Source organism: Pongo pygmaeus, chromosome 19, assembly GCF_028885625.2.
Source record: "Pongo pygmaeus isolate AG05252 chromosome 19, NHGRI_mPonPyg2-v2.0_pri, whole genome shotgun sequence".
Lineage (NCBI taxonomy): Eukaryota > Metazoa > Chordata > Mammalia > Primates > Hominidae > Pongo > Pongo pygmaeus.
In genome coordinates this window covers 100513656-100540060 of record NC_072392.2, presented here as the reverse complement: position 1 = coordinate 100540060, position 26405 = coordinate 100513656, and the positions used below count along the sequence as shown (strand labels likewise).

The following is a 26405-nucleotide window of genomic DNA, read 5'->3' as shown; positions in this document are numbered from 1 at the left end:
GGGGTGCAGTGGCACGATCTCAGCTCACTGCAACCCCTGCCTCCTAGGTTCAAGCAGTTCTTCTGCCTCAACCTCCTGAGTAGCTGGGGTTACAGGCGCACACCAGCATGCCTGGCTAATTTTTTTGTATTTATAGTAGAGACGGGGTTTCACCATGTGGGCCAGGCTGGTCTCGAATGCCTGACCTCAAGTGATCCATCAGCCTCAGCCTCCCAAATTGCTGGGATTACAGGCGTGAACCACCACAGCCAGCCACCATCTGCTTTTGGCTGCTGAACTTGAGGGACATAATTTTGTTTTTGTAGGACTAACATTAACTGATACCCAAACATGGACTGAGGAAAGCCCTAGCTCACAGCAGACCAGGATTGTTGAGCTGCAGGGAAGAGTCGTGGTTGTTTTGTTGATAGAATGTCCTTTGTATAAACAGACAACCCAGACAACCTGGTGATCTGCGTGTCACCAGGTTTTGGTTTGTTTTGAATCTGACACCCAGGGCTCAGGGTCTTTCAAATTCTCATTCCCCTTTTAGTAGTGCTTCTCAGATTTAACCTGTGGTGAAGAACCAGGCTTGTACTTTTCAACCTGTTGCACACCAAAACTTGTGTATAAGGTCAAAATGCTGCAGCGATGCCAGACTGCCTCCACAGTTACTCAGCGCCTCCGTGCTGCCTTGTGGACTGATGGCAGCTTGAGGACCTGACTTTGAGCAGCACGGCTGGTAGAGTGTGGGGGTGCCCCCGGTGGGCGAGGTGGGACAGGGCTGCAGGCCAGGGGGTCTGAGCAGTGCTCAGCGACCTCGAGGCAGGTGGTGCCCTTGGAATGCACAGACCTTGGTGTTCTGTTGCTTGATGCTTCTGCCTAGCAGGTGACGAGGTCCCTGCTGCACGCCCCAGAGAGTTGCTATCCTCACATCTGTGTACAGGGCCTGCATCCAGCTGCTCCCCTGTAGAGACTCGGGGCGACCTTGGTGTCGGTTCCACAGGAGGGCTGGCTCTGTGTGCTTGCACAGCGAGAGGTCCCGGCCCCATGATAGGGTGTGATTCGTGTTGTGTGCCAGAGCGGCTGGTGATGACTTTTGCCCCACGACAGTCAGTGCTGCAGGTGTGACTGGCAGACATAGCTTTATCAGCTACAGAGAAGTGGAGTGAGAGATGCTAGTCAGCAGACTGTGTGGCCCCAAGCCATCGGCCCCAGGCCATGGGGTCACTGGGCTGCCAGCTGGCGAGGGAGGCGGTGCTGTCCGAGGCTGCACTGCGCCTGCTTGGGGGTGCAGGGAGCTGCTGACGTAACTAGTGGGATGAGTCACCCTCCCTCCCGGCTGGCGAGTTGAGTTCAGAGTCCAGGTCCTTAGAGGAACTCAGAGTTCGTTTTTCATTTGCACAGTACATTTTTGGATGAAGTCATTTCTTTTGTAACTGGATAGACTGTCCCAACTATAGGCAGGAAGAACAAAATTTGTTACCTCGAGTACTCTGAAGAGTCTCTGTTGATAGTAAGTGACGTTCTTAAATCTAGAATGGTCACTGGCGGTGACCCGATGGTGGCGATTCCTGTGGAACGCAACAGTGGCAAGGGGTTTGGGGCCCAGGCTGGAAGTGGCACATCTCATGCCACCATCTGGGCAGACGAGGGGCTTCCTGGGTGTTCAGTGGACGTGTGTGGATATCAGCAGACTGTTGTAGTGCTCACTTGACCTTACTCTGCTTTTCATCAGGGAATCTTATCTTAAAGAGCTGTAAGAGAAACTGTTAACCCATTCATCTCCACAACTCTCATGAAACAGACGTCAGACCTCACCACTGATCTCCATTGACAAGAGAAACTGAGTCACTAAGAACTAGCCAGGTCGCTTTGCCCAGCACCACAGTCTCTCAGGGAGAGAAGTCTCCCAGGGCTCTGTCTGGGCTGCTGAAGCTAGTGTGAATTCTTTTGCACATAGCCACGCTGTTGGGAAGGATTCCAGTGTCCTTTTTTTTTTTTTTTTTTTTTGAGACGGAGTCTCGCTCTGTCACCCAGGTTGGAGTGCAGTGGCGTGATCTCGGCTCACTGCAAGCTCCGCCTCCTGGGTTCATGCCATTCTCCTGCCTCAGGCTCCCAAGTAGCCACCACCATGCCCAGCTAATTTTTTGTATTTTTAGTAGAGACAGGGATTCACCGTGTTAGCCAGGATGATCTCAATCTCCTGACCTTGTGATCCGCCCGCCTTGGCCTCCCAAAGTGCTGGGATTACAGGCGTGAGCCACCGCGCCCGGCCGATTCCAGTGTCTTATACTCTGAAGGGACCCGTGAGGGAAGAGGAGAGAGCTGGGTATGTGCTGTGTGCAGCTTTTTTCTCTCCTGTTCGGTTAAAGCTCCTTGGATGCCTCATGCAGTGGATTTGGGGAAGGCTTTGGGCCAGATTCAAACTCAGGAGCACTTGTGGGTGAACCTGAGAGGGATGGTGGTTGTCACATTTGTCATTTATTGGAGTAAAGCAGAGATGGAACATTTCTAGATAAAAAGTATAATTTTGCCTCCAAACTCACAGTCCGATCGTCATGGTATTAGACGTGTCATTGGTTTTAGCCATAGACTGATGAAAGATGTGCGACCGGTGCGTGTTGGTAGGTGGTACGTTTAGGGCGTTGAAAACAGGCGATTCTTCTGGCTTTGTGTCCCCAGGAAGGGAGAAGGGCCTCCCTCCACCTGGTGGAGGGTGTTTGCCTGCAATAGGTTGGCTAGAGATGACTCCCGCTGCCTGCAATGCCAGGCCTGGGTGGACTGGGGCTGTGGCTATTGGGTAAAAACCTAGCCCTTCCTCAGGGGGAAACTCAAACCACCCCCTTGGAGGCCTATCAGGCAGCGTGGAGAAAAGGGAATGGCACCGTGGAGCTCCACCACAGGCTGTCTGGGGCAGGCAAGTGCAGGAGCCCTGGGCAGGGCTGATGGGAGGATGCAGACCAGAAGGGCCACTGTGGAGAGGGAGCTGTAGCACCCGGAGACTGGTAGGCAGGTGATGGAAACCGCATAAACTTTCTGTGCAGTTCAAATTCATCCTGTTGTGAAAATGGGAATAAGGATAACTTCCGCCAGAGATGTGTCAGCCGATTAGCCCGCCTTACTGTGCTAGGAAGGAGAACGCATCCCTCACTTGGTCCTTCATGGAAAACTCACATAGTGCTTGTCATTTCTCCAGCATGTTGGGTTATTTGGTGGACACCAGGTAATTCCTGTTGTGGTTTTCTTTCTTTGCCAAGGTACGGACATTGCTGCAGGAGAAGAGGTTGCCATCAAGCTTGAATGTGTCAAAACCAAACACCCTCAGCTCCACATTGAGAGCAAAATCTACAAGATGATGCAGGGAGGAGGTAGGTCCTTTACCAGTCACAGAGGAACACCAGGGTTCTGTTTGATAAGGGAGAACAGCAACTCAGCATCGCTGGTTAAAATAAACCCAAAACTGGTTCTGGGCAAAAGGGAGGGAAGTGTTCCCCACACCCTGACGAAGCGGTCACAGCTTCCTTCAGAGAGTCTCGGGTCCAGAGACCCTCTCTCAACACAAAGAAACATCTTATGGGCCGGGCATGGTGGCTCACGCCTGGAATCCCAGCACTTTGGGAGGCCAAGACGGGTGGATCATTTGAGGTCAGCAGTTTGAGACTAGCCTGGCCAACGTAGTGAAAGCCCATCTCTACTAAAAATACAAAAATTAGCCGAGTGTGGTGGCGTGCACCTGTAATCCCAGCTGTTTGGGAGGCTGAGACAGGAGAATCGCCTGAGCCTGGGAGGCGGAGGTTGTGGTGAGCCGAGATCGCACCACTGTACTCCAGCCTGGGCGACAGAGTGAGACCCTGTCCCCCCCCCCAAAAAAAAAAAAAGATAAGAAACATCTTATGCCATCTTGGCCTTTTATTTAAATTTTGCTTCATGTCGGGTCATGGTGTCTGAAATCAAGAGTTTGTGTGAATAGGCCGGATGCGGTGGCTCACGCCTGTAATCCCAACACTTTGGGAGGCCGAGGCGGGCAGATCACGAGGTCAGGAGCTCGAGACCATCCTGGCTAACACGGTGAAACCCCATCTCTACTAAAAATACAAAAAAAATTAGCCAGTCGTGGTGGCAGGCGTCTGTAGTCCCAGCTACTCGGGAGGCTGAGGCAGGAGAATGGCGTGAACCCGGGAGGTGGAGCTTGCAGTGAGCCCAGATAGCGCCACTGCAGTCCAGCCTGGATGAAAGAGCGAGACTCTGTCTCAGGAAAAAAAAAAAAGAGTTTGTGTGAATTTCAGTGCATGCCCCCCATGGTGTCGTGTGTCCCTCAGTGGTCACTGGAGCTGTTGCCAGTGGCACGTGTGTTGCACAGTGGGGCCTTCCTGATGTGTGATCCCTGGGTGAGGCCTCTGCTCCTTCGCATGCTTTGCTTATAGCTTGGGGGAAGTCCCTTCACACTCTCTGGGCTCGTTTTCTCCTGAGCAAAACAAAGGTTTTGAACTTGGCGACCATCATGACCTCTTCCAGCTCAGTTACTGTCCCAGTTCTGCGAGCCCTCAGCCCAGGGCCTTAGGTACCTGGTGTTCCACGGTGGGCCAGGTATGGAGCAGAGCGCTCCCGTCCTGACCTCAGAGTCCAGCTCTTGCGAGTTCCCTGGACTTTCAAACAGTTCGGCTGATGGAGCAGGAGGGTATTCTCTGCGGGGATTTCAGAGCCATGAAGCGCGCGTCTCAGCAGCAGAGCTTCGGTCTGGCAGGAGCCCTCTTTGGGAACAGGGCTTTTTGTCTGAAGAGTGGCTGTGCCACGTCTGTGGAACCCTCCCAGTCAGAAGCCTCCACGGTACATTTGTAGGTGGATGGTTGGGTGAGTCCCCTTGGGCAACTGGCCAAAGGAAAACCTGTTCAGGGCCTCTGTTAGCCCTTTTGTCACGGGAAAGGGAGGACTGTTGATTTGATTCTTTGATATCTTTTCTCAGCACAAGCACCGTAATCTGTGCTACTACAAGAAACCGACATTTCTAGGTTTATGTGACACAAAATATCTTTGGCAGCACCTGTGGTCCTGGGGAACCCGTTACAGAGAGGGGCATCCAGTGTGTCCCATCACGGGCCTCACATGACCAGAGGAGGCCACAGGAATGAAAAACCCCATCACCAACCCAGGGAAGGCTCAGCAGAGACTCCGCCCTGGGAGCCTGTCTGGTGGCCCTTGGTGGTGGACTGGCTTCTCAAGGGCCTGGAGCCTGCATTGCCTTGAAGGTGTGACGAGCCAATAGAGCAGGGTGGTGCGGGGTGTGGCCTTGCCCCACGGGAGCCTGGTGCTGGGGTCAAGTAAAACCTGTGAGCTTAAAAACACCTTAAGTTTTTACGAGAGATGTCTCCAGGAGAACTTGCAAGCCAGAGGTACACAAGGGCAAAGGGAAGAAAGCCAGTCCTTAGAAGCCCGGGATGGTCACTGGGGAAGCCAACCCTGAACCAAAAAGTAGCTGTGTGGTTCCCGACAGGACTTCTCCACCCGGCACTGGTGCCGTTTGTAGTGGTGCATTCTCTGCATGGTAGATGTTGGCAGCACCCCTGCTCCCAGCTGTGATACTCAAAACTTTATTCAGACAGTGCTGAGGGCCCCTGGCAGGCAAAGTTGCTTCACCTGTGGCCGCTGGCTTAAGAGGGTAAAGAAGCACCTTCCTGTTCCTGCCCCTGCACCTTCTCTACGATCCTGGAAACCAAATAGGATTTCAGAAATGGATTTTCTCCCATCTGGGCTTCGAGCGCATTGCCATGTCCCTGACCATTCCAAAACGTAGGTCAGGTCTTCTGTGTTAAATACACACACACCTGGTGGCTACTGTCAAGGTTTTTGTTTTTGTTTTTGTTTTGTTTTTTGGAGACAGAGTCTCACTCCGTTGTCCAGGCTGGAGTGCAATGGCGCAATCTTGGCCCACTGCAACCTCCACCTCCTAGGTTCAGGCCATTCTCCTGCCTCAGCCTCTGGAGTAGCTGGGATTACAGGCATGAGCCACCTTGCCTGGCTAATTTTTGTATTTTCAGTAGAGACAGGGTTTCACCACGTTGGCCAGGCTGGTTTTGAACTCCTGATCTCAGGTGATCTGCCCACCTTGGCCTCCCAAAGTGCTGGGATTATAGGCGTGAGCCACCGCGCCCGTCCGGATACTGTAAAGATCTAAAGATCTGCATTTTAGAAAACAAATGATGTCCAGGAAGGCAAAAGGCCTAATTCTGGTGGTGGTTCTTGAATTCACTTTGAGACTAAACCGGGGAGTTGACAAATAATGGGAAGAAATTGTTTCATCCAGAAGCCACCAGATTTTGCTGCTGCCGTTCTTGTGCAGTGTCTGCTATGGGTGATGCAGATTGTCCCCTTGTGCAGATTGTCCTGTTATGGGTGGTCCAGATTGTCCTGCTATCTCTGAAAAAAGGGGCAGCAAGCACCACTCATTGTGGTTTTCTTTCCTTGCACGTGAGAGTCAAGTAGTGGTGCCAGGTTCTGATCTTTACATTTGCTTGATGGAGGCTGCCTTCCAGGAGAAAGCTCCACGGCGAGTGCATTCTGTTCTCTGCAGCTTGGGAAGAATGAGCCCTAAAAACACACCGGTCACTGCCCATAGCAGCCCTGGGCAGTGGGTACTGAGGTCTTCAGCCTTACGTTGCAAATGAGGAAACTGGGTTTAGAAGGCTGTGTAACTTCACAGAGGACAGACTTGAACTTGGGCGTTCTAGCCCCCTAGGCTACTGCTGAAGCAGCTGTCTGCTCCCAGAGAAGGAAATGGCGGCCACCCTATGTGGCCTTCAGCTGTCAGGAATGTGCCGCAGATGCCCCCACCTGTCCCAAATCTGGTTGGGACAATAGATTCAATACCTGAAATAGTAGAAAGAAACTAAAAGTAGCTATGTTGGTGGAAGACTTGGATAGACATCTAGTTTTTATCAAAACCAGCTGGACTGGTGGGCAAAACCTGGGGACAGTTGTAACTGCTCTTTCCAATCCTAACATCCCCCAAAAGCAGCTTTAGCTCACTCCCTCCTTGGGGAACCCCTCAGCAAAGGACATTTACTTAGTTCACAGCTGCTTTTGGTCAAGGCTGAGATGGTAGGCATGGTTTGGGGGAGGGAAGAGGGGAGTGCGTGTGTAGAACCCGGGCCAGTGGGAGAAGGTTCTGCGGCTGAGGGTGGGCGACTGTCTGCCATCATCTTTTTATTGTGAAATATTGTACAACACCAAAGAATGTATGTAACATGTACGGTATCAAGGACATTAAAATCAACAACCAGGACCCTGCCCTGCCCACCTGAGAGGGAACACTCCCTGTGGAGCCCATTCGCCCACCCAGCCCCATGTCTGTGCCAGGCCCTCGCTCACCTGTTTGTAAGTTTTTGTTTCTTTGTCATCCTACAAGAAACTTTTTTCAAAATCCAAATAATGAAATTATCTAGAAACATTTTAGTTATATAAATCATTTTAGGGTTGAATTGCTGAAAACTTCATGAAAATTTCTATTTGCATTAATGCTCAGTCCCCACATTTATATTGAAACTTTTCACAGATCAGAGTGGAGCATGTCTTCATGTATCTGGCCTTGTCCCCCCGTTTTTTATCCCCACACATATGTTTAGCTACCTTTGGGCACCATGAGGAAAAAGGGTTGAGACGACAAATAGCAGCATGAGTAGCTGCTTCCCACCGTGACAGCGCCTGGGCAGGGTGGCGGGGTGGCCCTGAATGACTGGCACACTTGGGCACAGGCAGCCTTGGTTCTCTTTTCAAACCCATTGGCTTCACTTGTTCCTGCAAAAACACCAGTAGCAGTAAGTCCATTGAGCACAAGTGCATTGAGAGGCAAGAGCATGTTGCTTTTACTGTATTTTATCCATTCTCTAATGCCATGGATGACGGGGCACATTGTTACTTACAGCTAACAAAAGGGGTGGTTCTGCTGAGACATTTGGGGGGTAGGGAGGAAAAAGAAACAGGCCAGGTGCAGTGGCTTACACCTGTAGTCTCAGCTCTTCTGGAGGCTGAGGCAGGAGGATGGCTTGAGTTCGGGAGGTTAAGGCTGCAGTGAGCTGTGATGGTGCCACTGCCCTCCAGCCTGGGTGACAGCAGGACCCCTGTTAAAGAAAGAAAGATGGTGTCAGTAAATACATCATCAGTCACATCAGTCGGTACACCATCAGTACACCATCAGTCACATCAGTCAGTACACGATCAGTCAGTATACCATGAGTACACCATCAGTCAGTACACCATCAGTCACATCAGTCAGTACACCATCAGTCAGTACGCCATTAGTCACATCAGTCAGTACACCATCAGTCACATCAGTCGGTACACCATCAGTCACATCAGTCGGTACACCATCAGTCACATCAGTCGGTACACCATCAGTCACATCAGTCAGTACACCATCAGTCAGTACGCCATTAGTCACATCAGTCAGTACACCATCAGTCACATCAGTCGGTACACCATCAGTCACATCAGTCGGTACACCATCAGTCACATCAGTCGGTACACCATCAGTCACATCAGTCGGTACACCATCAGTCACATCAGTCAGTACACCATCAGTCAGTACGCCATTAGTCACATCAGTCAGTACACCATCAGTCACATCAGTCGGTACACCATCAGTCACATCAGTTGGTACACCATCAGTCAGTACACCATCAGTCACATCAGTCGGTACACCATCAGTCACATCAGTCAGTACGCCATTAGTCACATCAGTCAGTACACCATCAGTCACATCAGTCGGTACACCATCAGTCACATCAGTCAGTACGCCATTAGTCACATCAGTCAGTACACCATCAGTCACATCAGTCGGTACACCATCAGTCACATCAGTCAGTACGCCATTAGTCACATCAGTCGGTACACCATCAGTCACATCAGTCGGTACACCATCAGTCACATCAGTTGGTACACCATCAGTCAGTACACCATCAGTCACATCAGTCGGTACACCATCAGTTCAGATGGATCATGAGTCCATGCCACATAGTCTTTTGAATACATGAAAGTTTTAGTGTTATGCGATGCGGTCTGTATTCTGTACCTTTCTTTGACCCAGAGTATTCCTGAGATTCTTCCCCATCGATTGCAGCTCTAGGTAATTGATTTTCATTGTTTGATCGTCTACATAGCTGTATAAAGTAGCTTCCTCTTACTGATTCTGTGTTGAGCCCTGGGGAGCTTCTAGCATTTGCTCTTAGGGACAGTGCTTTTGTGCACATCTTGTCCATGTGTCTGGGGCACACGTGCCAGCACCTACATCTGAAGGTGCAGTGGCTGTTGCTTGGTACGTGCAAATGTCCAGTTCTGCAAGATAACGCAGACGTCCGCATATTGATACGTATCGATTTTTCCAAGGTGGTTATGCATATTTCCATTCCCCCCTGCAGTGCAGCCAAGTTTTGTGTAACCCACACCATCCTCAGCCTCACAACACTGTTTTCAGCAGGGCAGAGGGTGAAAAAGGCAGAAATAAAGCTGCTGTTACTGGCATATGATGTGATGTAATTTCCTACATAGGGATCTCAGAACAGATTAGAGAGTTTAGCAAATTTAAGATCAAAATATAAAATCAATTCATTTTGTTAAACCAACAATTTAATTGGTTACAAAATGTAATTTAAAAAATACTGCTTACAGTAGCAAAAAGGTATTTAGGGATAAATTTTAAGGCAGATAAGATCTGTATGCAGAAAATATATAAACTTTATTGAAGGACATTAAGGAAGATTTGCCTAATTCTCCTCTATGTTCAGAGAAAGGAAGATGCCAGGTGTCAGGTCTCCCAAAGTTGCTCTTAACATTCAGTGACGTTCCCATTGACATCCAGCCACTTCTCTTTCCTGACAAGGTGACTAGAATTCACTGAGAAGAGTGCAAGTCCAGGATTAATTAAAACACTTGTGAAGAAGAGGGCCGTTTGCCCTGCAAACACCAGCACTTACTATAAAGCTGTCGCGATGAAACTTTGTGTAGTTCTGGCCACGAGAAGGGCTTAGAAGGAGGACAGCCTAGAACACTGAGCACACCGGGCCTCAGGGGTTTCTAAGTATTTATCGCTCTCTGTTAAGAGGAGTCCTGAGTGCTTGGAGAAGCAGCTGATTCCAGGGCTGGGGCAGGAAGAAGGAAGGTGAATCTGGAACACGTGGCAGAAAGAAAAGAACGACAGGCATTTGTTGTGAAGGTACGGAAAAAAGCTTGAAAGGTGATCTGTTGCCTAAATTTGGGACAGTGAAAACTTCAAAATGAGTATTAAGAAGAAGGAACTGTGACTCATTGGAGTGGAGAAAGGGAATTTGGGAATCCATAATGCTGCATCTAGAGAGAGAAAAGAATTCACAAATCCGTAATAAGGTTGAGTATCTGAAACACCCAAAATCAGAAACTTTATGAGTGCTTAACATGATGCTCAAAGGAGATGCTAATGGGGGCGTTTGGATTTTCAGATTAGGGATGCTCAACTGTGATGCAGAATGCAACTGTTCCAAAATCTGAAAGTAGATATGTATTTGCGTATATATATCTCTCTCATACATATTTTCAGGTTTATATATACATTTATGTTTTTTATATAAATATATACATACGTATAAAAGACCGAAACATAAATACACATATATATGTATATGCCTCATGCCTTTAAGTTTTTTTTTTTTGAGACAGTCTCATTCTGTCACCCAGGCTGGAGTGCAGTGGTGCAATCATGGCTCACTGCAGTCTCCACTTCCTGGGCCTAAGCCATCCTCCCTCCTTAGCCTCCCGAGTAGCTGGGACTGTAGGCACACAGCACCATGCCTAGCTAATTTTTAAAATTTTTTTGTAGAGACGGGGGTCTCACTATGTTTCTTTCTGGTCTCAAACTTGGACTTAAGTGATCTCCCACTTCCACCTCCAACGTGCTGGGATTATAGGCCTGAGCCTGGCCAGTTAAAAAACTTTTCGAAGGTGGAATACAGTCGAAATCTATAGTAACGTTTCATGGCTTTCTCTGCTGATTTGAACATCCGGGTTCATTCAGTTGACCTCTTACTCCAGGTTTGTTTTCCACTTCGGATGCCGGACATTGAGAATGTCACGCATGCTGTGCTCTTCCACGTTCTGCAGGCTCCTCCTCAGCTCTCTTCTGGGATGAGGTTGGGTTCCATGGATCTGTTCAGTCTGGCGTTTGTGCTTATGCTCCCAGCAGTGCAGGGGGCAGCCCAGGGCGCCCTCTCACGGCTCCTTCCCGCCCTCAGGCACGGCTGTCATTGGCTGGCATGGCTGTCAGTCATTGGCCGGGCCCAGCGTTGTGGAAACCACCCTGTGATGTGTGAGGCTGTGTGTTTTGTTTTTTCCTTTAGTTTCTTAAGGTGTGAGGGCGAATCAGGCCTCTATTACTGTTTTTGTTAGAAGTAGAAGTAACTTTTACACTTTAAAAAAAAAACAATACCATGTCTTTTTGACGCTGAGGGCAGAAACTTTTTTAATGTAAGGTACCGAAAGCACTCATAAAGGAAAAGATTGAGGCATTCATATTCATGAAAAGTCTTTTCATCAAGAAACTCCGGAAGAAAATAAAAAGCGTGCCATTAACTGAGAGATACTTGCCTCACAAAAAAACCTGCAATGATTTAGTATCTAGAAGTTATAAAGAACTACTATAAATAGGAAAAAGATACCATGATAGAAAAACTTAGCCAAAAAAGAAATACATCCCTTCAGAGGAGAGGAGATACATGTGGCCAGTAAAATGAGCTGGGCATGGTGGCGCCCACCTGTAGTCCAACCTACTCAGGAGGCTGAGGCAGGAGAATTGCTTGAACCCAGGAGGTGGAGGTTGCCGTGAACCAAGATGGCGCCACTGCACTCCAGCCTGGGTGACAGCGAGACCTAGCCTCAAAACAATAAAATAATGAAACAGTTTTTTAAATGAATTGAATTTCCTTAATGGTACCAAAACTTGCTTTAAGACTAAACTAAAAATCTGTCTTGCCATGGAAGGACATAAAAGGTTTATCCAGGCCGTTCACAAGCCATATGTGTGTAGAGTCATGTGTATACTTAAGGATCCAGTGCTGTGAAAACATATCGAAAAAACATGTTCTTGTGGATATGAGAATAAAAAAATAGGACCAAAGGACGTATTTTAGGGGCGGCATTTTGAGAAACCCGCCTGTTGCTGCAGCTTTTGAATTTGACTCTGGCATGAGGCTACGGTGTGCGTTCCTGCGCACGTTTTTACCAGCATGTGTTTTCCATCTCTCTCAGCATCATCTTGTGGTCGTTGACTTTTCATACGTAACGTCTTGGGTGAAATGTCCAGGTCTTTCACCCATTTTTTCTAAAGTGGATTTTTTTTTTTTTTTTAGACAGGGTCTTGCTCTGTGGCCCAGACTGGAGAGCAGTGGTGCCATCACGGCTCACTGCAGCCTCCATTTCCTGGGCTCAAGTGATCCTCCTGCCTCAGCCTCCCAGGTAGCTGGGACCACAGAAGCGTGCCACCACACCCACCTAATTTCCAGAATTTTTTTTTAGAGACAAGGGTCTCCTATGTTATCCAGGCTGGTCTCGAACTTCTGAGCTCAAGCAGTCCTCCCGTTTCAGCCTCCCAAAGTGCTAGGATTACAGGCATGAGCCACTGCACCTGGCCCGTGTGCCTTTATAGTGTTGATTATGCCTTCAGCACTGATACTATGCAGCCATCTTTAAATTCTTCCTGTTGGATTTATTGTGTCTTTATTTTCACTTCCCTGATTTGTATATTTCAAGCCTGGGTTACTGTGTAAATCCCCAAAAAGTTTTCATTGCTTTTGCTTTTCTCTTATCCAGTCAAATACTTCTACCAGCGTCAGAGTAATTGAACATATTTTCTTCTCTCACCTAACCCACGGTAGCTGCTTTCTCTCCTCCCCCCGTCTCCGGTGTGACGTCTCTGGCAGGCTCTGCTGGTCCTTTCTGCCTGAGCTCTTTCTTTCCCGCATCGTGGCTGCTTCCTGCGTCTCCTGCCCTGCTGCCCTAGAAGGCGGGAATCAGGGAGGTGGGGCTTCGATCCCCTCCTTGTCCCCCTTACAGCTCCTGCCTGCTTGGCCCTCATCCAACGTCTGCCTCAGGCCATTTGCTAACAGATGGGGCCTAATCTCGAGGATGGGTCCCTGAGGAGCGGCGTTGCCGGGGTCTTCTGCCTCCGCCACCCCTCCCCCCGTTCAGGGTTGTCACCATGACCCCTTGGTGTGCACAGTGCAGACTTAGTGTGGAGCTCAGGCAGGGCCTGGACTGAAATACTGTGTCTGATTTCCTCGCCTAGTGGGCATCCCCACCATCAGATGGTGCGGGGCAGAGGGGGACTACAACGTCATGGTGATGGAGCTGCTGGGGCCAAGCCTGGAGGACCTCTTCAACTTCTGCTCCAGGAAATTCAGCCTCAAAACCGTCCTGCTGCTTGCTGACCAAATGGTAAGGACTGTTTCCTGACAGTTGGCACACACTTGCTGTCTGATAGAATCAGCCACTCGCTTGTGCTGTTCTCGCCATTATTATGGCCGTTAATTCACAGAGGAAATGGAAATGTGCTGAGCCTCAGCCTTGAGGCTCCAGTGGCTCAGCTCACTGGCTTCTGGAGGCTCCGGCGGCTCAGCTCACTGGCTTCTGGAGGCTCCGGCGGCTCAGCTCACTGGCTTCTGGAGGCTCCGGCGGCTCAGCTCACTGGCTTCTGGAGGCTCCGGCGGCTCAGCGCACTGGCTTCTGGAGGCTCCGGCGGCTCAGCGCACTGGCTTCTGGAGGCTCCGGCGGCTCAGCGCACTGGCTTCTGGAGGCTCCGGCGGCTCAGCGCACTGGCTTCTCGAGGCTCCGGCGGCTCAGCGCACTGGCTTCTCGAGGCTCCGGCGGCTCAGCGCACTGGCTTCTCGAGGCTCCGGCGGCTCAGCGCACTGGCTTCTCGAGGCTCCGGCGGCTCAGCGCACTGGCTTCTCGAGGCTCCGGCGGCTCAGCGCACTGGCTTCTCGAGGCTCCGGCGGCTCAGCGCACTGGCTTCTCGAGGCTCCGGCGGCTCAGCGCACTGGCTTCTCGAGGCTCCGGCGGCTCAGCGCACTGGCTTCTCGAGGCTCCGGCGGCTCAGCGCACTGGCTTCACGAGGCTCCGGCGGCTCAGCGCACTGGCTTCTCGAGGCTCCGGTGGCTCAGCTCACTGGCTTGGAGGCTCCAGTGGCTCAGCTCACTGGCTTCTGGAGGCTCCGGTGGCTCAGCTCACTGGCTTCTCGAGGCTCCGGTGCCTCAGCTCACTGGCTTGGAGGCTCCGGTGGCTCAGCTCACTGGCTTCTCGAGACTCTGGTGGCTCAGCTCACTGGCTTGGAGGCCACCCTCTCGGTACCAGCATAGCACGTTTCCATTCAGTGGGCCCCTCAGTCTCTTAGGAACACACATGATTCCTAAGCACCTCCATGCAGTTTCTCTGCTAATCCTGGTGTGTAGTCTGTGCAGAGAACACTGCTGGGAGAGACCGATGTCTAGTGGTGGGTTGTCACCTGTCTGTCGCCTCACCCCTCTGTTTTGTGGGAGCTGAAGGCAAAGCGCCTAGGTCTGTGGAGGGTGGAGGGTTGCTGCAGGCACCTGGGGGAACAGTTTGGTCAGTTTGGCGTTGCCCTCGCTAATTGTTAAATTACCCTGCCGTGGCTGAGGGGCAGGAATAACACAGCCACCGGCGTAGTGTCCCACAGCTGAGCGGTCCCTCCCTGAGACTGCCCTGGGGTGCCATCTCGCGCCCTTGCTCTGCTCGCAGATCAGTCGCATCGAATACATTCATTCAAAGAACTTCATCCACCGGGATGTGAAGCCAGACAACTTCCTCATGGGCCTGGGGAAGAAGGGCAACCTGGTGTACATCATCGACTTCGGGCTGGCCAAGAAGTACCGGGATGCACGCACCCACCAGCACATCCCCTATCGTGAGAACAAGAACCTCACGGGGACGGCGCGGTACGCCTCCATCAACACGCACCTTGGAATTGGTGAGCCCCTGGGCGTGGGGTCACTGACCTGGGGTGCCTTTGGGCATGTCCATGCTTTAGCCCAGGGAGAGGCCAGCTTCTCGGGGAGCTGGGGGTGCGAGCGTGTCATCAGACCTTTGCAGCAGACAGGCTGGCTTGTGACTGCCAGGTGTATGGGGCAGGCAGATGCTGGGACATTTCTGAGTCACCTGTGATGTGTTCGGGAATTTCCTTAGTAGGCATGAGGGGCAGCTCTGGGTGAGAGTGGGCATGTGTGTCTGAGGTTCGTCTCCACTGGAAGTGCCAGCTGGAGTGATGCGGGCGTGTGTGTCTGAGGCTTGTCTTCACTGGAAGGGCCAGCCGAGTCTTTTGCTTTGACGTGAGCACGCAAGTGCCGTTCTTCATGCCTTTCCCTTTTCTTTTCAGAACAATCCCGAAGAGATGACTTGGAGTCTCTGGGCTACGTGCTAATGTACTTCAACCTGGGCTCTCTCCCCTGGCAGGGGCTGAAGGCCGCCACCAAGAGACAGAAATATGAAAGGATTAGCGAGAAGAAAATGTCCACCCCCATCGAAGTGCTGTGTAAAGGCTACCCTTGTAAGTCTCTGGAGGCCTCTTCTCAGTGGAGCTGCTCACAGGGGTTGCACGTGTGTCGGGCCCGCCTCGGGTGTGCTGAGACGGCTCAGCCTGGGTTTTGTCAGAAGAGTTGCTTGCCTTCCAAAGGGATGGTGGCAGGAAAGAGGGGTGCTTTTGTATATGGAGGTAACAGCCTGCCCTCCTGTTAATCTTGACTTACTTGCCAAGTGCCCATCAGCGTGGGGAGTACTTGGAGGCCCTGGAGAGAGGGCAGGCGAGGCAGGCCTGAGCCTCAGGGCCCCAAGTGGCTGGAAAGGGATGGATGGGCAGTGGTGGGGCCTCTCTCTGCACTGGCTGCCCTCTCTGGCCCTCTCCAGGAGCTCGGGAGACTTCCTTTGCATTTGTAGGATTGACCCAGGATACACACCTCAAATGAAACTAAATTGTCCTTTATGACTTTTTTTTTCTTTTTTTTTTTTTTTTTAAGACAGAGTCTCACTCTGTCACCCAGGCTGGAGTGCAGTGGCGCAGTCTTGGCTCACTGGAAGCTCTGCCTCCCAGGTTCATACCATCCTCCTGCCTCAGCCTCCCCAGTAGCTGGGACTACAGGCGCCCGCCACCACGTCCTGCTAATTTTTTATTTTTATTTTTAGTAGATATGGAGTTTCACTGTGTTAGCCAGGATGGTCTTGATCTCCTGACCTCGTGATCCGCCCTCCTCAGCTTCCCAAAGTGCTCGGATTACAGGCGTGAGCCGCAGCGCCCGGCCATGACTTGAATGCTTTTCAATGCTTTCTTAAGGCTTAGAGTCTTAGAAATCTGACAGGTGTTTTGATCTGTCTTTCTCCCCTTGAGTGTGCAGCAGCAGGAGGTAGACAGCGACGTTGGCAGGGACACTTTGAGTCGCAGTTGGGTTTCGTGAGTTAGCTTTGAGTTTCTTGTTTTGTAGCTGAATTTGCCACATACCTGAATTTCTGCCGTTCCTTGCGTTTTGACGACAAGCCTGACTACTCGTACCTGAGGCAGCTTTTCCGGAATCTGTTCCATCGCCAGGGCTTCTCTTATGACTACGTGTTCGACTGGAACATGCTCAAATTTGTAAGTTGTGCTGCCAGCACGTTCGCTCAGTGTGGTGCGTGAGGGATGGCTTGTCAGTGAGAGGCCGGCGGCCGTCTTGTTGAGGGGCTGTACCATATAGGGAGTGTCTCTGGTTGTGAAGGGCGAGTGTGTAGTGGGCAGGACCTGGACTGAGTGGGTGTCTCCCTGCCAGAAAGGGGTGCCAAGAAGTAAGACGCCATTAGGGAACGCAGAGGGGTCCGTGGAATTCCCGGGTGTGGACAGCAGGAGGCCCCCTCCCTCCCTGTCACCAAGCGAAGCTAGGGCCCAGAGCATGCCCTGGGGGCAGAGGGTGGGGGCTGGGGGTGCACATTCCCATTCACTGTGCCAGATGGTCATGGTGCCCACGAGATGAGTGGGGTTGGGGCCTGGTGAGGTGCTACCCGTCCAGCCTGACTGACCCTGTCATGAGCTGGTTTTCCCTGTGGCTTTCTTGATGTGTGAGCCTGCCGTGGAGCCTCTAAAGCAGGCAGCCCAGCCCTGGGTCCATGTCTGAGCTGAATTACTATTCAGACGCCGCTGTCAGAATTGAAGCTCCTGTGGAACTGTTGTGTTCTTTCATTAAAAACTTACTGTTTTATTGTCAGTTTTAAATAGAATTTGGAGCCTTTCCAGGCGGCAGTCTGATGGAGGAGCAGAACTGCCTCTTGGGAGGGTACAAAAACAGCGGCCTTGTCCAATAGTCGTGCAGGGGCCAAGGAGGGGCGGGGTCTCCAGGTGCTGGGAGGGGTGCACTTACTTGCCAAGTGCCCATCAGCGTGGGGAATACTTGGAGGCCCTGGAGAGATGGCAGGCGAGGCAGGCCTGAGCCTCGGGGCCCCAGGTGCCGGGAGGGGTGCACTCTGCAGGGCAGATCAGTCCCTCTGCTGGGGCTGTGCTGCCTTGGGAGGAATCAGAGCGACCCTCCTGGGGCATTGGAGTCACCTGGCCCTCAAAGCAGGCTAGGCCAGCATTTTCCATAAATGGCAGCATGAGGAGTCTGGGCGGTGCTGGCCTCACGGTGCTGCAGCCACAGGCGTGTCGGGCTGTGTGTTGCCTGGTGAACGTGGCTGTGTCCAATGAGCTGTACTTGCAGGAAGAAGTGGCACCTGGCTTTGGCCCCGGGGCTGTAGTTTGCAGGCCCCTGCCGCAGAGCATTGGCAGTTAGAATCTGCTCTTTCATAGGCTGCTGTCTCGGCTTAAAATCTGCCCTCCCCACCCCCATGCATCTGGATAGTGCAGCACAGACCCGGCTGCTGGCCGCGCCACCACACCTGCACAGGCTGTTGGAGGCCGCAGGGTCTGGACCCTGAGTGGACTCCTCGTCCGACGAAACGCTCTCATCCCCACCCCGCTTTCCTCCCCAGCTGTCACCATTTGGGACCTGTCTTTGGCCTCCAATGGTTCCTGTCCCTCTCCTCTCCCTGCACGTGTCAGTGAGCATGTTCACAGATGAGCTGCTGCCCATTTTGAAGTTTAAGGAAGTTCTGAGCCCACAGGGAGATGCCATGGCGAGTGGGGTTTTTTCTATTGTTGGGGGAGCTGAGAGGCCTGGCTCTGACCCCTTGTGGGGATGACGCTGGCATCCCATGGGGAGAAACATGCAGCGTGTGGGGGGTTTCGCAGGCAGTCTCATCCCAGTGCCCTTTGGTAGGTATTTTCTCACGTGGCCGGGGCAGCCTAGGACCTAGGGTTGCTTTCTGCCAAAGCTGGTTTCATTCCGGCCTCACCTCCTGCCTCCTCAGGGTGCCAGCCGGGCCGCTGACGATGCTGAGCGGGAGCGCAGGGACCGAGAGGAGCGGCTGAGACACTCGCGGAACCCGGCTACCCGCGGCCTCCCTTCCACAGCCTCCGGCCGCCTGCGGGGGACGCAGGAAGTGGCTCCCCCCACACCCCTCACCCCTACCTCACACACGGGTGAGTGCCCCCCTCCTAGCGCTCTGGGGCTGGCTCTGGGGTGACTTCCTGTGTCTCGGGGTTGGTGGGGACAACAGGGCGCTTGGTGGTGGATGCTGTAAGTGCCCTGTGTCAGGCAATGCTCCTGAGAATGGATGAGCCAGGCTGCTCAGGCGCCTTTAGAAATGCGGGCACCTGCTGGTGTGCGTGATTCCTCCCACATCTCACGTTCCTCCCCTGTGAGCCCCTCGACCTCGCTCCCATGTCCCTTTGTGTCCCTCCGGCCAGATCTGAGTGTTGGTGGCCATTGGCCGCAGCCAGGTCCTGACTGTCTAGGCAGCACAGGGTCCTCTCCAGCCACAGCCTCTCACAGGAAGCCCCGAGTGGGAGGCAGCAGACAGGGGCGGCCCACTCCGTTTCTCTCCCTGTCCTCAGCTAACACCTCCCCCCGGCCTGTCTCGGGCATGGAGAGAGAGCGGAAAGTGAGTATGCGGTTGCACCGCGGGGCCCCCGTCAACATCTCCTCGTCCGACCTCACAGGCCGACAAGATACCTCTCGCATGTCCACCTCACAGGTAGGTGCAGAGCTCCCGGGCGGGCGCTGGGCCTCGGGCTACCTCGTCCGAGTCAAGAGCGGGCTGTGGTTTCTCCAGGGCTTCTTCTTAACTTTCTTCCCCCCATTTTTGAGAGTTTTTAGTCTCGCCAGGGTGTGGCATCTTGGTTGCAGATGAGGCTTCTCGGGAGGGCCTGGGAGACATGCTGGGCCGTCATGGGGCTTGTCTCCTGGTCGCAGGTGGCCAGTCTCAGGTCTTAGGTCCCCGAGGCCAGCAAACCGTGGGGGCTTTCTCCTGCTGTTTGAGTGGCCCGCTGCCCGCAGCCGTCCGCAGGCAGCTGACACCACTTGCCTGCTTGCGCCCCATCGTGGGTGCCCCCGGCCCAAGGGAACCTTCCTCATTCTTCCTCATTCTTGCCATTGGCCAGGGATGGAAGCCTGTAGGGACCTCCACGGGCTTCTTGTGAGACCCTCCCTGGTGGCATGCCCTGCGACGAGGCTTCCCTTCTTTTGACGGCCTCGCCTGTCTTCCCTTGGACGAGAAGTACCCTGTTGCGCAGCCCAGGCCTGGCCACGGCCGCCTCCTCTTCAGCATCCTGCAGCAGCCTCTCCTCTCCTTGCTCTGGCTTCTGTTGTCTTTTGCGTTTGCTAACGTGCTCTTTGAACCAGAACAGCTTTCTCCATATGAATCCATCGTATTTCTTCAAATAGTTTTCTGGGTTGTTCGCCAACAGGGGCAGGGTTAGTGGAGCAGGGCTGTGTTTCACCAGCAGGCATCCTGGGGGGTGCCCAAATCCCCCACGGGTCTTCCGGATGAGCAGGAACTCAGTTCAGAAACGCCCTGGAGCCTGGCTCTGGGCTTGTGGGGAGGGGTTTGTTGGGATCACAGGATGGAGCCAGGCCTGCTGCCGCGAGCGGGGCTGGGTGTAGCTGGCTAGCCAGGAACATGCCGGAGTGGGGAGCACTCTTGACTACTTGCCGTCTTTTAATGATTGGGGTTACTGTACGTTTCTAATTCACTAATAATTTTACTAGAAACAGACCTTTTTGTATAACTTCCTCCCAAAGAGACCAAAGATGCAGGGAGTTTGGCTTCGTACTTATTTTGACTTTGTGGTTATATGAATTGGGCTCAAGGGGTCTGGGCTGCGTCACGAGAGTGGGTCCCTTACGTGCGCACAGCCCTGCTGTCACCTCCAGACACAGCACAGAAAGGGTTTAACTGGCTTCTTTCCACGAGCCTGGCACTTGCGCATCAGTTACCGTGAGCAGGTCCCAGGAGGGTCTGCCTGTGCCCTCGTGTCTTGACGCGTGGCTGGCTCTGTAGCCCCTGAACCATGGTACAGGAGCCGAGAGTGCTCCCCATGCTGGGTGCTGACTGGACTTGGACGGCCTCGCCCCAGCGCCTGGCTGACAAAGACTAGGGAAGGGGCCTGAGTGCTTTTTGTTTTAAAGAAAGTAAAGTGTCTAGTGGTTTGGGATCTTTGTGGGCAGTGAAGGTGTCCTGAGCGGGCTGAGCAGTCACAGTCCTGAGTCCAGCTGCTGCTTCTCAGTACACGGCCTTGGCGGCACCTGGGTGTGGCCGTTGTAGCCACCAGCCCCCAAGGTGGCCATGAGCAGTGTCTCCTTCCATGGTGAGCTGTGGCAGGAATCCACAGCTGGCTCTTAGACCCTCGTTTTCCATATGAGGAAGTACGACATGGGCTCTAACAGCAGGGAGGAGTCTCCAGAGAGAGCTGGTTTGGGGGTGTGTTCTCTCCTAAAGAAGTCTCTTGGCCTCTGCTCCTGGACACCCTGGGGGGCCTTCCTGAGGGGCATGTTGAGGGCTCCCCACCTCCAGGGCAGGCCCCCTCCTTCGTCACCATCTCACGGGAAGGCTTTGGCCGTGTCCCCTTCCTGCCAGACTCTGCCAGCGCCAGCACACGTGGTGGCTGTGACCGGCAGTCCCTGTTTTGAATCCCAAGGGGGAATACAGGAGGCTCAGTTGCTCTGAGCGCCTCACCTGTTTGCTCAGGTGACCTGGAGAGACAGTCACCGTGGGCAGTGACTCATCCCCGGCCAGTCTTCCTCCTCGGGCCGTCGCTCTTCCCTGTTCTTTCTGCTCCTCTCAGGAGACCTTGCGCCCTGGGGAGACGGGAGGAGGCAGCAGGAAGGTCTCCCAGGACTTGCTGGCCGTGGCTGGGTGTGGATGGGTGGAGGACCACGTGGCAGCCTGCCTGTAGGTCACAGAGGCCCCCATAGTTGTAGGACCCCGCCCCAGCCCGGACTCCGCCTGCGTCTGTTCCCTCTTCTCCCCTCTCTTCTCGGGCTGTTGGTGTTCGGCCAGGGCTCTTTGGCCACAGTAGCCTGGGCCCTAAAGGCCATCAGTTGCTGAGTCTGTTTGGGGTTTTTACTTTGTGAGAAGAAGGCCTCGTCATTCCAACAGTCGATGACTCGCTTTGATCAACCCCTGCCCAGGACTAGGCCTGAGCCCTGTCGTCGTACCGGCGAGGATGTGCGTCTCCCCTGCCTGCAGGCTGTGCCCTGAGACCCAGTTGTGGGGCTGCCCAGCACCTGCCATCCTGCTGGGAGTCAGGTTTTCTTAGTGCTTGAGAAGACTCAGGAGGGCCTGTCCCATGCCCTTGTTGGCCTTAAGAGCAAGTGATTCCAGAAGAGGAGTGGGCGCCACTCTCATCCAGAGGCCCGTCCCGAGAGGCAAGTGAGGCCGTGCTCCGTGCCTGGGCTCCCCCAGGCGGCTCCTGTCGGTCTGTGGACCTGGTTGAGGCAAGGACGCCCATCTGGACATGGAGCCGACACAGGTAGTCAGGGGGCCGGCGGGACACTTACCAACAGCTGTCTTTTCCCCACCTCAGAATAGCATTCCTTTCGAACACCACGGCAAGTAGCTGCTCGTCTCCCATCGGAAGGCAGCACTGGGTGAGTGTGCGCGTGGCGGGCGCCAGGCAGCAGCGCCAGGTGGGTGGGAGCCACCATGCCCCGCCCATGGGAGCTTGCAGGTGGGCTGGGCTTGCATGCCAGGTGCTGGAGGTAGAGTGAGGCTTCTTCTGCTCTGTTCTTCTTGTGGGGTGCAGAGCGGCGGCAGTCTGCTGCCCAGTCTTGGGGGGAGGCTGTCCACAGAGAGCTTTGGAACAGAGTGACCCCAGGAGACCATCCTGTTGGCCTGTGGCCTCCCCGTGACTGCGTTCCGTGTGCCGTTGCTCCCCTCCTGTCCTGGGTGCCCACCCGTGAGGCAGGAGCGGCAAGGCGGGTGCCCCGAGCACTTGAGTTGCCTTGTCTGGGGTCGGCCGTGCCTGGAGGGGCGTCTGTGTCCTGCTCAGCTGAGTGGCTCCACGCTTGGTGTTGGGGGCTCCTAAGCTCTTGCTGCGCCACATCCTGGCGGTCTCTGCCATGCCGGCTTTTCTAGTCGCCTCTCTCTTCCTGTCTCATTTATCTCTGTCCTTGTTTTGTGTTTCTTTTCACACTTGGTCTCTGCCCAGCCGTCTTGTCCACGCAGCTTCGTCTGTATTAACTCCTCCAGCCGCAGCCCACTCACTCCCCGCCGTCGGTGCATGGCCGGCGTCCACGCTGCGCTCTCTCCTCGGTGGCCACGCGCGCTCGGCGGCTCCTTCCAGCAGGGGCTTGTGCTTCTGTCGGGTCCGTGCCGCTGGGAGACCCGCTGCAGTTTTCACACTGTGCACACTCTGGAAATGTGTTGACAGGAACTGCTTTTCACGTCTTCCCCCAGAGGGGTACCCATTTTCAAACACCAGGTTCCTTTCCAGGAAGGGAGGCAGGAGCACCCGTCTCCGCTCCACTCGGATCCTCCGACCCTGCCGAGCCCGGCTCCGCGGGCACCTTGCTTGCATGCCTCTTCCTCCTTCCCGTCTTCCTGTCACTCGTTCTGCTGAGCACGTGTCCTGGCCACAGAGGCCTCTGTGCGTGGCGAGGGACGCAGGCGTCTAGACTGGGGCTAGGCGGTGGCGGTGCGTCCCCTCCCTGCCCAGCACCGTCACTGTGGTATCTGCCTGGCCGGCTCCCCCAGCCCCATGCTGACCTTCTCCTGTGCTTTGGCTCCGACAGATTCCTGGTCGGGTGGCTTCCAGTGGTCTTCAGTCTGTCGTGCACCGATGAGAACTCTCCTTATTGCTCTGAAGGGCAGACAATGCATGGCTGATCTACTCTGTTACCAATGGCTTTACTAGTGACGCGTCCCCCGGTCTAGGATCGAAATGTTAACACCGGGAGCTCTCCAGGCCACTCACCCAGCGACGCTCATGGGGGAAACATACTAAACGGACAGACTCCAAGAGCTGCCACCGCTGGGGCTGCACTGCGGCCCCCCACGTGAACTCGGTTGTAATGGGGCTGGGAAGAAAAGCAGAGAGAGAATTGCAGAGAATCAGACTCCCTTTCCAGGGCCTCAGCTCCCTCCAGTGGTGGCCGCCCTGTACTCCCTGACGATTCCACTGTAACTACCAGTCTTCTACTTGGTTAAGACAGTTTTGTATCATTTTGCTAAAAATTATTGGCTTAAATCTGTGTAAAGAAAATCTGTCTTTTTATCGTTTCTTGTCTGTTTTTGCGGTCTTACAAAAAAATGTTGACTAAGGAATTCTGAGACAGATGCTGGCTTGGAGTTTGTGTATGAGGTGGAGTCAGGCAGGAAGAAGGTGCAGGCGGATCTCAAGGGTGTGTGCTGTGTTTGTTTTGCAGTGTTTTATTGTCCACTTTGGAGAGGAGATTTCTCATCAGAAGTCCGTGGTGTGTGTGCGTGCCCGTGTGTGGTGGGACGTCTTCAACCTGATTTTGGCGTCTCACCCTCCCTCCTCCCATAATTGACATGCCTGCTGTCAGGAACTCTTGAGGCCCTCGGAGAGCAGTTAGGGACCGCAGGCTGCCGCGGGGCGGGGGTACGGTGGGTGTTACCAGGCAAAGCACTGCATGCTTCTTCCCCAGGAAGTGGGCAGGCAGCTGAGAGCTTGGAAGCAAGGGCTTTGAGACCCTAGCAGGACAATTGGGAGTCCCAGGATGCAAGGTGGAAGATGTGTTTCTGGTCCCTTGGGAGAGGATTGTGAACCGAGAGGTGGTTACTGTAGTGTTTGTTGCCTTGCTGCCTTTGCACTCGGTCCATTTTCTCAGCACTCGATGCTCCTGTGCGGATTGGCCCTCGGTCTGTGTGAATGCCTGTGCTTAAAACCAGGAGCGGGGCCGTCCTTGCCAGGTGCCAAGACTAGCTCAGAAAAGCTGGCAGGCCAGAAGGACCCACCCTGAGGTGCCAAGGAGCAGGTGACTCTCCCAACCCGACCCAGAACCTTCACGGCCAGGAAGTAGAGTCTGCGCTCTGTGACCTTCTGTTGGGTGCGTGTCTGTTGGTCAGAAGTGAAGCAGCATGCATGGGGCCGAGTCCCACCAGAAGGCAGGTGGCCTCCGTGAGCTGGTGCTGCCCCAGGCTCTATGCTGCTGTGCCCTGAGGTTCCCAGGATGCCTTCTCGCCTCTCCGCAGCACTTGGGCGGTAGAGTGGCCATGTGCTCCCAACCCCGATGCGCAGTGCGGTCTGTGTTCGTGGGCACTTCGACTGGACCCCATCACGATGGACGATGTTCCCTTTGGACTCTAGGGACCCGAAGGTGTGCACCTTGGTTCTTCCTTCTCCTCCCCAGAGCTCCCCGGACGCCATAACTGGCTGGTGTCCCAGAACACAGTTGTTCACCGCGCCCCCTCAGCTGGCTGGCCATCTGCCTGAGCCCATGGATGCTTTCTGAATCCTAGGCTGGTCACTGTGTAAGCATTTTGGAGTACGGGGCCTTGAGCGGGTGGGAGCTGTGTGTTGAAGTACAGAGGGAGGTCGGGATGGGTCAGAGCCGAGTTAAGAGATTTTCTTTGTTGCTGGACCCCTTCTTGAAGGTAGACGTCCCCTACCCGGAGAGACGTTGCGGCTGTGGCCTGAAGTGGCGCAAGCTTGCTTTGTAAATATCTGTGGTCCCGATGTAGTGCCCAGAACGTTTGTGCGAGGCCGCTCTGCGCCCAGGTTCCAGCCCGAGCCTTGCCGAGTTGCGTCTTCGGAGTGTGCTTGTGACAGTCCTTGCCCAGTATCTAGTCCCCGTTGCCCCCTGCAGGAAACGTAGGTAGGACGTCGTGTCAGCTGTGCACTGGCGGCCAGTCTCCGAGCTGTGCGTTTGTATCGCCACTGTATTTGTGTACTTTAACAATTGTGTAAATAATAAATTCATAATGACTTCTACCTTTCTTCCCTCCCCTTTCCATGTGGTCTTTATTTCATCAGCTTGAGAGTTTTCAATGTGTTGAGGTGAACTATGTGAAAATACTTTTTTGAGATGGCTGCTCTTTCTCAGCCTGTGGGTGTCTGGGAGCTGGCAGAGCAGGAGGAGAGCTGCCCCCTGGGCCTGCTGCCGGGCAGGGAGGGGTGGCGACTGCTCCTCGCCGTGCTGCCCCCTTGGGCTCTGTTGTGCACACAGAAGTCCACGCATGTTCTGTGTGACGGTTCTGGAGAGACCTTGCCTTCTGGGGTGGCACCAGCAGCCGCACTCCAGCCGCCTGGGGTGAGCACATGTCCCTTCCCCCTGCCATAGGGCCGTGGTGCTTAGGGATCCCCCTGTCGCTTGAGCTGTTGAAGCCCAGGAGCTGCCCGATGGCCCTGCACAGGCACAAGGAGATAGGGTTCCTCTTCCCCCGCAAGAGCACACAGCAATGGCCCCTATCCAAGGCCTGCGGGGGCTGTCGGGCTGCCAGAGCAGTGAGGTCTGCACCAACTCCTGACCTGTGCTCGTGTGTGGGTGAGCTCAGCCAGGCTAGACCGCCTCCCCTCCCAGCTCCCCTCCCACCCCCACCTCCACCCAATACTCTCCACTCTCCACTCCAGGCCACTCCCTTGGCCCCTTGGCCAGGTCATGCTGCCTAAGATGAGGATAGTTTTGTTTGTAGTGAAAAAGCACAAGGACTTTGGGTCACTTGCCTGGAGGTTGCTGTAACTAAGAATGGTGTAGCTTTCTGAGCGCCACGTGGGTATGTGCCGAGGGGGTTCCGGGGCTGTCCCGCCGACTCTGCCTGTGACGCACTCCTGCCCCGATCCTGGGGATGCCCATGGCCTGGAGCTCTGCTAGCCCCTCCTGCCCAGACTTTGCCTCCTCCCAGGCCCTTCCTCTCAGCCATTCTGGCTGTGCCCTGGGCATCTGAGCTGGCTTCCGGGCCTTCCCCGTCTCCAGGGCGCCTCACATGGTTCCCTCTTGCTGCCCCAGACTGAGACACCATGTGGGGCCTCATTGTGGCCGTGGGTGAGGCTCAGCCCCTGCCCCACTCACCGGCCCCAACCGGAAAATGGCAAG

The 26405-nt window shown here is 54.1% G+C and overlaps 2 protein-coding genes across 7 annotated transcripts in view; both read left to right on the top strand.

Moving 5' to 3' along the window:
• CSNK1D (casein kinase 1 delta) overlaps positions 1-26405 on the top strand; it is a 32861-nt gene that overhangs the window by 4605 nt on the left and 1851 nt on the right. The window contains exons 2-10 of one of the 6 annotated variants that reach the window (XM_063656365.1): positions 3240-3350; positions 13286-13434; positions 14755-14983; positions 15389-15559; positions 16488-16636; positions 18379-18550; positions 18965-19104; positions 21935-21998; positions 23142-23226. In XM_063656365.1, coding sequence (XP_063512435.1) covers positions 3240-3350; positions 13286-13434; positions 14755-14983; positions 15389-15559; positions 16488-16636; positions 18379-18550; positions 18965-19104; positions 21935-21967 — 1154 coding nt within the window. In that variant the 3' untranslated portion in view covers positions 21968-21998; positions 23142-23226. Of the gene's footprint in view, positions 1-3239; positions 3351-13285; positions 13435-14754; positions 14984-15388; positions 15560-16487; positions 16637-18378; positions 18551-18964; positions 25309-26405 lie in introns of those variants that run through there. The other 5 variants (XM_054458287.2, XM_063656366.1, XM_054458285.2 and 2 more) reach the window with 5 other exon arrangements.
• Positions 3359-11690, top strand: LOC134738727 (dynein heavy chain-like). The gene is made up of 2 exons (XM_063656367.1): positions 3359-3942; positions 6114-11690. Exon 2 carries the CDS (start codon positions 8057-8059, stop codon positions 8975-8977), a length of 921 nt encoding a protein of 306 aa, XP_063512437.1. The 5' UTR covers positions 3359-3942; positions 6114-8056; the 3' UTR covers positions 8978-11690.

Excerpts from the sequence above, each read along its gene's own strand:
- LOC134738727 (XM_063656367.1), top strand. The coding sequence starts at position 8,057 with ATGGTGCCACTGCCCTCCAGCCTGGGTGACAGCAGGACCCCTGTTAAA.